The 12332-nt window shown below is 39.7% G+C and overlaps 1 protein-coding gene across 4 annotated transcripts in view; it reads left to right on the forward strand.

The window, feature by feature from the left end:
• The window catches only part of enox2 (ecto-NOX disulfide-thiol exchanger 2), a 241139-nt gene that overhangs the window by 109920 nt on the left and 118887 nt on the right, over positions 1–12332 (forward strand). For all 4 annotated transcript variants that reach the window (XM_079892876.1, XM_079892878.1, XM_079892879.1 and 1 more), the window contains one exon: positions 8739–8882. In XM_079892876.1, coding sequence (XP_079749002.1) covers positions 8739–8882 — 144 coding nt within the window. The remainder of the gene's footprint in view (positions 1–8738; positions 8883–12332) is intronic.

Below are 12332 nucleotides of genomic sequence, written 5' to 3' on the forward strand. Positions count from 1 at the left end.
TCAGAAGTTTTGGGATTCCAGTTTTGTTTAATTGCTCCACAAAACAGCATCCCAAAACTTCTGTGGCTTATTTACCATATTGTTCCGAATATAAGACTATAAGACTTTTTTTTTCTTGGAAATATATCAGAAAAAATGGGGTCATCTTATATTCAGGGTCTAGACTTTTACATGTCAATAATACACCCGCAACAATAGGGACCACCAAATACGTGTAAACGAGTGTTTCCCCAGGACTGATAAATGCAGTGGAGTCATCAAACAACTCTCATTAAGCAGCCAAGAAATACAGTGTCAGAGTGTAATGTTAGAAGATGGCGAGCCCAACAAGACAGTCTTAAAAATGCTAACAGTCAAAGAAAAGCTTACTGCGTGGTGTTGCTTACAAGTGGTGTTGTCCTAAAAGCGGCTGCTGCGAAGAAACTGACAGGCAAGTGTGTCAGTTCGTAGCCGAAAAAAGAAATGAGGGGCTGCCGCTGCCCATAGCCAGAGCCGTCATCCAGCTGAAGGCACTGGATATCACCAAAGAGCTGAACTTACCCAGCAGTGAGGCCCATCATTTCTTATTTCAGCTACATACTGACGCACTTGCCTGTCAATATCCTCGAAGCGGCCGCTTTGATGCGGCATAATGGATTAGCGCTTGCCCTCCGACTTCAGGGAGAAACTGCTGTCTTTTCAGCGCTATGTGATCGGCCTAAGGGAAAAACATTCATATCCTCTGGATCTGATAGGTAATGCGGATCAAACACCTGTGTTTTTTGACATGCCAGCATCTGTCACTGTACATAAAAAAGGTGAGAAATCAGTCAGAAATCATTGTCTTATATTCAGGGTCATCTTATATTCGGAACAATACGGTATATGATTTTGAGCACTTTTCTTGTGCTTTTGGGTCAGTAGTGGTGTTGGAGTTCTGGCATGGAAACTGCATGCTTTTAGTACGCGCCTTGCTGTGAAAGCTGAAACCTCAGTGCCTGTTGCCACCAGGTCTTGCTGCAGGTCTTTTGCAGTCACATTTAGACCCTTCGCTATCTTTTTGTATCATGTTCCTTTATTGTGAAGAGCGATGATATCTGCTCTTAAATCTTAGGACCATTCTTTTGACTTTGCCATATTTTTGAACATGCAGTCAAACGTGACACTCAACAAACCTAGCCAGTTCAGATATTTCATGTGTTCTCGCTCAAGCACACCTGGTGCAACTAATGAAGCCCTTGATTAGTTGCATCAGGTGTGCTTGAGACAACACCTGTTTTGCAGATTTGCGCTGTTGTGAGGGATTCTATTCAGGGGGTTGAATAATTTTGAGACTGCAGAAGTCATTAAAAGTTGCATTTTCAGTTGAATCTGAGGAAAGCACTTGAAACATTTGTTGTGTTGAGCTATTTCAATTACTTTTTGTTTGATTTGTTCATCAAAATTCAAAGTTCACGTTAAATTTTGCAAATAAACCTGATTTGCAATGAGGGTTGAATAATTAACTGTATTGTTGTAGTGATAGCTTTATTGTGCAAAGCATTCATAAATTATCAGTGGAAATGTGTAATTGTAGGAAAAAAGTTCAGTCATTTTTTGGATGTTTGGAATCTCTCATGCTCATCAAGGCTGCATTTATTGTGAAATATTACAGTTTATAATTCCTGTAATGGCAAAGCTTAATTTTCTGTGATATTTTTGTAGAAACAGAGATTTTTTTTGTTTTGTTTTGATGAATAGCAGGTACAAAAGTACAGCTTTTGTCTGAAAGAGAAATCCTTTGTAACATGTTTAGGCCTAATGTATTTGCTGTCACTTTTGATTAATTTAATGTGTCCTTGCTAAATAAAAGTAGGCCTATTCATTTATTTTATTGATATATTACTGTTTCATTATACTTACTTTCTAAAGATGGTTTTGAAATCATGAGATGATTACCCCCAGAAAGTCAGTGAACTGACTGAAACATGTCTTATCAGGCTTACTTTTATCATTCATCACTTTGGTCCGTCATGCTGTCTTCATTCTAACCTTGAGATCTTTAACCACTTTGAACCTTTGGTGTACATCCTCACCATTTAAAAGACCAGCGCTGGATGGCATATATCCATAGTAGAGATTTTCTGAGGTCTTCTCTGTTTGGTACAGTCCCTGTAGACGTCCCTCAGGCAGCATCAAAACAGAGAGACCCGTCCTGCCGACTTCACCTTTTATACGTTGAGCCTGAGAAAATGTATCTTCTCTCCAACCACTGATGTGTACACAGCAGCATCCACAGTCCACACTGCACTGACTGTCACAGAGAATCAGTTTCATCTCTGATCACCAGAGAGGTTATTATCTACGCTACTGCATTGATCCAACTAATTTGGCTGCATCTATGGCATGTGTTGAGCTCAAAACACAGCTCGCCACACCAGGAGGTGCTAAATACATGGCTGTATGAGTGTGATTTGTGTTTATTCATGTGATACAGAATGTGAAACAGAATTTCTGGCATTGGTTGTGTTGCAAAGCCTTAGAGTGCACAACAAGACGCGTTCCGCTGCTTTACTAATACAGCCTTTAGCGGGAGGGATGAGACCTCAGTCAGCCCTGCTGGTATTGTCATTACTATTATTGATTCTCATTTATTCCAGCTGTGAATACTGCAGTGCTGCCCATTGGCTGGTGTTAAGCGACTCCGATGCTTCACAGCTGCGGTGACTGTCAACTGCAGCTCAGCGTGGATGGGATCAATGAAGCACTGCGAGAAAGACAGCAAGATGGGCTGGCACGAGAGTTTTGAGATGTGACATGCCAGAGGAAATGAGATTCGCTCAATGTGTTTTTGTTTGTTTTCTTGCTGGGAGAAATAAATTCCTCATCTGGACTCAGCTTGTATATTCTTTCACGTGTACAAATAAGTTTAATTTGCATTTCCTTTAGGCGACAGAATAATTTGCCGGGATGTTTAGTCTGTCATCATGTTTGAGTTGTTTGTTGCCTCTTGTAAATTTGTTTTTCATTTTTTCATGTCATGAATCCTCGTTTTCGAACTCGGCAGATTTCTTATCTTGTATCTGATTTCTGTCACCAGCTCTTCTAGCCATTCAATCCCGTCTCCTGTGCTGCCTATCCTTTTGCGTTCAACCAAATCCCCTTCTGCCACCAGCCTGCTGTTATTTGTTTTCACTGGCATCATGGGAGTGATATTTTTCCGTATTTTTTTCTCATACGAGGAGACGTGGGTTTCTGACCAGATGTTAAACACTGCTTTAGCAACTCGTCCATCTATTTGCAAATGAAGGCCCTGGGGCTGGAGTGCAGACTCCTTGGGGCTTTGACATGGTTTACCCACGTGGTCGGTCTGTTCCAGCTTTTGGGGGCCCTTTGAAGATCTATCAGATTCCGGTGTCTCAAAACTGTGAATTTTTGTTAACCTCTTGAGACGCATTGACTCGACCTTGGGCTTGACGTCACTGTTTACCATGGTTTACATTTACTATATAGACTTATTTTTGTTCAGATCTATCAAATCTTTACTACTTTCAGACGTAATTACTGTCTGAAAAATAGTCAGTATACTTTCCCTGCTATCGTACCACAAGACATTATGAAGGTATCATAACAACTTCTGACAGTTTGGAAACCTTTGTTTCACAGTAACTTAAGCAAAACTCTCATGAGGGAAAACACAAAATTGCTCTATGTAATGTATCCTCACAAGTCAGAGGGTTTGGTCCCTGATGTGCTCTGAGACTTTGTGGGAACTTGTAAGACAGTAAACAGAATAAAGAAGAAAACTTTCCCCCTCTTTACACAGTGGCATTTCCCTGTTGCATTGTGGGTAGAAGAGCACAGAAGCGATTATTTTCCTCCCTCAAACAGTTTGTCTTGTCTTGTTTAAGAGCACACAACAGTCCTCTCCAAAATCAAGACCCAGAGGCCTGATAGTGAGGTTGGAACGCGTCATGCCTCTAAAACACAGTGTATAGTGATTGAGAACCAAAGAATGAGATGAAGGAGCCAGATGAGCAGTTTCATCATGACACACCTGATGTGAAGTACCCTACTCTGCCTCTGGATGCTGTGAGACATTTAAAATTCCCCTGTAAACACATTAGTGAATCACTTGTCTTAGGTTACAGATAGAGAAACATTTATCAAATCCGTTGCCTCAACACATCCATAAATGCATGAGTCTCATTTGGTGTCAGAGGCCGTCGGCTGTCTGCGAGTCCCCTACTCTGAGTTGCTCGATATTCCACATGCTGGAAAGTCCCCCCCCCCCCCCCATCACATCTATCGCTCCTCATCTTCCACTTCATCTCTCTCTTTCTCTTTCAAGGATAAGAGAGTGTTGTGCAAGTTCTCCTGCTGCTGCACTGAGTATGTGATCTGCATCCGTCTTTCTCCTCTGTGGCCATCAGGAGCAGGAACAGTAATGCTCATTTAAATCTCATCAGCGGCTCTATTGAAGCATTTCCATCTGCAGCAAGAGTACAGTGTCAGAGCCAGAAAGCAACCTAATTCCCTTTTTGTCTGCCTCTCCTAATCTTTTTTTTCGGTCTTTTTTAAGATGCTGCTTGTGATCAGGTATTCAGATCTTTAGATTGAATTTAGCTTCAGTTATCTTTTGTTCTTACTCAGCAGATCTGGATGTTCTTTCATTTATCAACTTTTTCCTGCTTTTCCTTAATACATAGCCCGTGTCTACATGGTTAGTATTTATGATTCCTTTCTTTGTCATGGATTGAGGTTTCCTCTTGGTGTGTATGAACAGAGTAAGTCCAACATGTGCAGAAGAAACATCAATCAATGTATATGTGCACTCTGTGCCTGGAGTGCTATTAGGTCATGCATGGGCCACTGACCCCATGACTGGGCAACTCTTGGCCCATCTTGATTTGCTTAACTGTGTGTGTGTTTGAGTGGCATATTCAAGGCTGGTCAAGACAGATAAGAGTAGTGTTGTAGTATATATCTTAATATTTGTATATTTGCTGTGTAATGAAAAGTTTTTTTTGTTGTTTTTTTTTTCAATCAATATATATATATATAAAATATAAATATATATATATATAAAAATATAAAATATATATATATATATATAAAAATGTGGAAAGCACCTATTTTGTTTCTAGATTAAACATTTTAAATCTACAAAATGCCTGTCTGATCCCTTATGCATCCTCCGATTGAAAAAAAAAGCACAGCTGTACATAAAATATTGCAGTTCACACAACATAATGGGAGACATAGCATTGTTCAAAAGAGGACAAATTGTTGGTGCATGTCTCTCTGGCTCATCTGTGACCAGGACCTCAATGTGGTAGTGTCGGCTTGCCACCATGCAGGACGAACCACATCCAACAAGAGTAACTGCCAACACAAGAGGAAGCTGTCTGGAAGGGATATCCAGGTACTAACTGGAATTGTATCCAAGAAACCAAAGCTTCCCAAATTACTACTTAATTAAATGTGCATCTTGACTCTCCTGTTTCCACCAAAACTGTTTGTCGAGAGCTCCACAGAGTCAATATTCGTAGTCTGGCTGCTATAGCCAAACCTTTGGTCATTTGTGCCAATGCCAAATGTCGATTTCATTGGTGCCAACAGAGGAAATCTTTGGCTGTGGACAATGTAAAACTTTTATTGTTCTCTGATGAGTCCATCTTCACTGTCTTTTCCATATCCGGGAGAGAAACCCCAAAGAGTTTTTACACCTGACTGTTGCTGCTCAGAGTGAAGCACGAGGTGGATCAGTGATGGTTTGAGCTGCAGTATCATGGCCTTCCCTACTGTGCTTGATTCACTGCCAAGAACTACAGAACCATTGTGCACCTAATGGTTCAAACATTGTACCCTGAAGGGGGTGCCGTGTATCAGCATGATAATGCACCAATACACACAGCAAGACTAGTGACAGAGTGGTTTGTTGAACATGAAAATTAAGTTGAACATCTGTTTTGGGAGAGCAAGTAAGAAAACATTTTCCTCCAGCAGCACCACATAGTGACCTGACCACTGTTCTGGAAGAGGAATGGCTCGAAATCCTTCTGGAATGGTGTATCTGTCATTCCCAAGACAAACTGATGCTGTTTTGCCCGCAAAAGAAGGCCGTACACCATACTAGTCAATTATTCTGGTCTGAAACCAGGTGTTTGTTTCATTGTCCAACACCTGTAGGTGCGTTCACACCATATCCTAATTACCGTAATTACGAGATTTCAACTTGTAAAAAGTGTTCATGTCCTCGTAGAGCTCGTGGCCGCTGCAGATTAATTTAGGTGTTGATAGCATTGCCATAGAAATGCATATTTCCTATCCCAAGGACGTGAGCAGCTATTAATTGAGAATGACGTAAATGCAGCTTATATACATCACGTCACATGATCCTTCAGAAATCATTGTAATATGCTAATGTGGTGCTCAAAAACATTTATTATTATTATCAATGTTCAAAACAATTGTGCTGCTTGATGTTGAAACTGAGCTTTTTTTTTTTTTTTTAGGATTCTTTGATGAATAGAAAATACTGTATATGGGATGAAACAGATTATATCTTTACCAGACATATTCATATTGCCAATGAAATCATCACCCAAAATTGTATAAATATTCAGTATACCACCCAGCCGTAGCAGAGTCTTGATCTGGTCTGAATGAAACATTGCAGAACGTCTTCCTCTTATTTCATTAACAGCTCGTTACATGCCAAGAACTTCTCGCTCCTGCAGGAGAACATGCAGCATCGGCTATAGAGCAGAAGAGCTTGGATGGGTTGTTCAGCGCTGTTTAAATTAGTTTTCAGCCACCCTGTTTTTCTGTCTCCTCTCATGCTGTCATTCTGCAGTGCTGCTTTTCTATCACAAATTCCATATCCAACTTTATTTATCTGCTTTTTCACACTCAGTTGCCTCCTTTTCCGTTCAGATCCCTTTCTTTTTACAGTCTTGCCTTTGCTCTTTTATCCTCACGAGCAGTGTTATGTTGAAGAGGTTGCTTACTGTCGTTGCGCACTGCAGAGGGCAGATTTGACAGATTATAGCGCAGAGTTTTGAGTTGTGCCCTCTGACCTCTGTGTCAGTCTCTCTCTCTCTTTCACTCTTTATCTCTCTCATCATATGGGATTTGCAGTGACAGCCCCCCAGCCCCATACTTCTGTATCCTTCAGGCAAATAATGCCAAGCAAAACAATGTAAACCGAGAGGCGTGATGAATATTTCATGAGAACAGACCAGCATGCATATCTCAGACATCACTCTGTATTCTAAACAGCACGTAATGCATGCTGTATACTGGGATAGGATGTTACTGACATGTTAGTGTTATTGCTAAAACTTTCTCTGAAATGATACAGTATATCCTTCTAGCTTCTGGGATCTTGACAATGTTGTCGTTTTTATTATTGAACCCATTGTTCATTGGATGGTTTTGTCTTTTTTGTTGTCTTTCTCATCTCCTCGTGGATGTCTAGAACGGAAATGGAGGGAGTCTTTAGGTATTGATTGCTGTCTCAAGAACCTTTCCTAATTTAGCATCAGAATCTGCAGTCAATTTCTGTAATGAAATTCACAGAAGGGTTAATAAAGAATGAGAGTGTGTGTGTGTGTGTGTGTGTGTGTGTGTGTGTGTGTGTGTGTGATAATCCTGTCTTTGTGGCTTTCAGAGCAGAAATATGCCATCATTGAAATGAAGCTGCACCATTAAATTAGTCTTAAAGGGACATTTCTGTCCTCACCTCATGAATCATTCTCTAGCAGCCTAGACAGAAACATCGGAAACTTTTAATCAGAGTTGTCCCTCACTTTTAGTTTGTTTAGACTGCTTGCCCACTGACTGTCCTTTGACCGTACACCTCTTATACATAGTTCACATTAAATTGGCGGGAGCTTTCTTAAATAAAATTCACTGGAAATCTTCTGCTGGTGAAACAAAACAAGACATTCCAAGGAAGAACTAGTCATATTTTCTTAGATTAGAATACAAGTTGTTGTTTTTTTTACTTTTGAACTTTGTTGTTCATGTTACAATTTTTTTTCAATAAATGCTGTTCTCTTGAACTTCACTGAATTTATTTATTTTTGTTTGCCATGAAATGGTTCCATGGTTTCCATGAAAATAGTAAGCAGTACAACTGTTTCCAACATTGATAAAAAATAAGAAATGTTTCTTGAATACTAAAGCAGCATAAATAAAAACTGTATGAATATATAAAATATATTAAAAAAAATTGTGTATATATATATATATATGTGTGTGTATACACACACACAATCATAATCTTACCAACCCCATATATTTTACCAATCCCAAACGGTATTGTACTTATTACGGTGGTGTCACATAATAAATTTGTTTCCAAAATTACATAGGCCTTAGCAAATTATCTTGATATTTTCAACATAATATTTTGTTTGTATTCAGTTGACTGTGTATCTATTTTCTCTCTTGCTATTAGAGTAATAATGTATAAACCTTTAATAAAAATGGTATGGTTTTTATTTCATAATGTTAAAAACTAGAGCTGTCAGTAGAATGTAATTACTGTGATTAATCACATGATTTCTGACCTGTCTTTAAAAATGTATCCACTGTATATACTCTGCACTCGTTAAACTTAAAAAGAAAAAGAAAAAACATGGTCATGATAGATTTCGGTCAGTAAGAAAACTCTTACTGAAGTTGCTAAACAAACCAGACCTTAGACTAGCTATGTGAGACTAATGGTGGACATGCAAACTTACCAAGTTTTTTGTTCTTTCCCTCCACAGGTCTGAATCCGCTGCCCTTCGACCCTGCCACGAACAACGAACCATTGCAATTCAACAGCTCCAATGGTCCTCTGCTTTCTGACTGTCCTCTGGAAAACGGAACAGAAAACAGCAAAAAGAGGAAGAGACCCAACCTTCCTCCAGGTGCGTTTAATGAATTCCTCTCGGCCTCAGACCACGCTCATTCACACTCATCAAGCCCTACAGTCGTTAATTACATTCACATCGTTATTTCTGCTGTTGCTCTTTCCTTGACCTTTGAGTGTGGGAGGTGAATGCCTGGAGGTCTTCTGCATTCTGTGAGATGTTCACTTCAATTTATCGCCTTCATTAAAACATCAGAAAAGAAACCTCAGGATATTTCCACTTTTATAATCGCTTTGATATCATAATTAGCCATTTATGAGGTTAATAAAATAAAATGTAATTAAAATATGCATGGAAAACAACACTTAATACAACCGGTGACCAAATAAACAAGCATTTCTTATTTCTATTGAAGAGTTTCAAGGATTTCTGCTTGTATCTTGTCATAATTATGACTATCACCTTGCAGTCTGGATTTTCAAAATGCAAAGGAAAGTCAGGGAGCCGCTGGATATATGCCAATCATGAAGAGAGACTCTGTCTGCTGCTGATGACCTTCAAAATAACACTTGAAAAGTAACGCCCAGGGAATTTTACAAACCTTTCTGACACAGGTTGACTCAAATGAAGGAGAACCCATTCATATTCATATGAATGTTAATGGCATACTAATTAATTGAATTATGATTAGCTGAAAGAAATGGATCTGTGAAAGACTACTTTATGTTTCTGGTTGTCAAGGAGACTTAATTGGATCAGATTAATTGTTCATGTTAATTAGGCAGTCTTATTCCCATTTAGCATTTTAAGATACAATGCAATGCGTGCCTCTTGGTATTCACTTTTTTGTGACATTTATTCAATGTCTCAGTAAAACACCACTGTAAATATCTTATAAGGATAAATCCCATGGAGCATTCTGGAGTTCGACGCCTTGCTGAGGGCCAAAATGATGATGGACATGGATCATAGATGTGCATTGAACTTGCAACTTTCTGCTTAAAGGTGCAGCAAGCAATATCTGAGAAGCACTGTTGCTTTTTAAAAATCAAACCAAACAAACAGACCCTTCATTGCTCCGTGCCCAAGATTCAAGAGTGGATGTCTCTTTATCATAGCAGAAGCGTAGCAAAATAATGCTAAGCGAAGTGAAGATGACGAACGGACAACAAGGAAGAACAAAAAATTAACAAAGTACACATGAGTATATACAAGCAACAGTTGGTTGCTAGCAATGACACTCAAAACCCTCCTGTTACTATAGCTAACATTACAACAACAACATATCTTGTTCTGTGAAACAAACCAAACCCAATGTTACTACCATATGAAACAAACAACGCAACCTCTGCGTCCTTTTCAGGCCTTCCTGCTTATGTCTCTTTAGTGTTGGAAAGCTTTTCTAATACTAATATGGGTCCTAAAGTTCTTGCCTGATTATAACCCTTCTTTTTCCAGTGGGATTCCTCTGACCTTTTTTCTTTTGTAATGTCTTTCAGGGCGTTTTCACACTTCAGAACAGGGCACAGTTCACATGAAAACTTGCTAGTGTGAAAGCAACCATGCCCAGTGTAAAAACGTCCTTCAGTCATCTCTCTTTCTACAGTCTTTCTTCAAATCTTCTCTTTGCTCACTCTCTCTCCTCTCTCATCATGAGTGTATATGCTCCCTACTGCTGATTGGCTGCAAGTTTGTTGTGGTGCTCAGTCTGATCCACTTTCAACAGCGTTTTTCAGAAATTACCAATTGCCCCTTTTAGAGTCTACAAGTCATTTGATAATTGTAAATTTCAGCCATCATGTGTTTCTACACATGCTGTTCTATGTAAATATAATTTCCATTTGAAGTCTGCTGCTCTGATCTCCTGGCCCTTGATGGTCATTTTTGCCTCAGGAACAGTGCCGCCATTCATGACTTGAAGTGACTCTGATTAGGGATAAATGGCAGCAAGTGACGGTGAGCAGAGCTTCTCATCGTCGTATATGCCCATAGAATTGATACAAATGGAAGTGAAATGGGCTCATATTGTGTTCTGGTCATGGTGAAGAGCTGCTTGTGCAGATCAAAGCTAGCCAGAGAGCTTTAGATCAAAGCTTTCTAGCGCTAATCTAATCTGCCCATTTCAGAACACTTTTTTTTTTCTTTAGTGCAAGGACGTCATTTGAGAATGGCTTAGATGAGCTGTATTCACCATACACCGAATATTTAAACACTCCAGAGTCCGGCTGCTGAAATGGAAGTCAGTGTAGTACATTTTTTATTGTTCTGCTGAGGTTGAAGAAGGGCTTTTAAGATTGTGTAGTATGTCAGTGCTGTGACTTAGCAGTGAGCTGTGGTGCTCTTTCAGACGACGTGGGTTTGAATCTGACATTTCATCTTGCCTTCTAAACATTTCCTTTCTGCTCTGCTGCCCCTCACACTCTCTCTCTCTCTCTCTCTCTCTCTCTCTCTCTCTCTCTCTCTCTCTCTCTCTCTCTCTCTTCTAAATAAGTGACAAAAGACTACACACAAAAAGGTGAGGTGCAGAAAATAAAAGGTTCTAATCTGCCTTGCAACATTCCCTGATCTTTCGCCTTACTCCATTATTACTCTCTCTACTCTCCTTTAAATAAAAGTGTCAAAAGACTAAAAATAAGACACTGTGGAATGTCAGAGCCATAGTTTAACATAAAGGTGCTCTATTCTACTCAATAAAAGTGGAAAAAGACTAAAAATAGGACACTGGATGTTGGAGCCGTGGCTTAACAGAAAGGTGTTCATGCAGACAATGAGTTCTAATATGACTCGCAACATTCTCTCGATATTGGTCCTCTTATTACTCTCTCTAACCTCCTCTAAATAAAACTGTCAAAAGACTAAGTCATGACACCGTAGTATGTTGGAGTCGTGGCTGAACAGAATGATGCTTATGCTCACAACATTCCCTGATCGTATCCTTTTATTACTCTTTCTAATCACATTAAAATAAAAGCACCAAAAGACCAAAAAACAAGACATTTGTAGTAAGCACAAAGCTAATATTGGCTCACTCAGTGGGATGTCTGCAGTTTGCTTCTCAGTTGCACAGTGCAATTAGCACCTGTCTGATTTGTTAAGCCCTGATTATGCTTGCTGAGTCATGAGACTGTTGTCTCGAATCTTACAAACTTACAATCTTCCATCGCTTCACAGCCGCTCTAAGTAGTTGTGCCGTACGTGTCTGCTTAGCAACTGGGAGCTGCTTAATGGGGTTTCTTTTTGAACAACGCCAGCAGTTTTCCTTCCCGGCCTGTCATTATGCCGTGCTCTTATCCGCCGTGACCGTGCCTGATCAATCCGCTCCCTGATGGAAACGCATCTAAATGATGAAAATTCACAGCATCTGGTGCATAATGCATTCAGCCGCTCTGATGTCCTCTGGCAACACAAGACAGAGTCGCTCCTCCAAGGAGTGGAGCTAATGCAGGGGTGTGGACTAATTACCATCCATGCAGATTTACTCTCGTTAAAGCATTATAATGGATAGAT

The sequence above is a fragment of the Squalius cephalus genome (assembly GCF_949319135.1).
Source record: "Squalius cephalus genome assembly, chromosome: 14".
NCBI classification, from domain to species: domain Eukaryota; kingdom Metazoa; phylum Chordata; class Actinopteri; order Cypriniformes; family Leuciscidae; genus Squalius; species Squalius cephalus.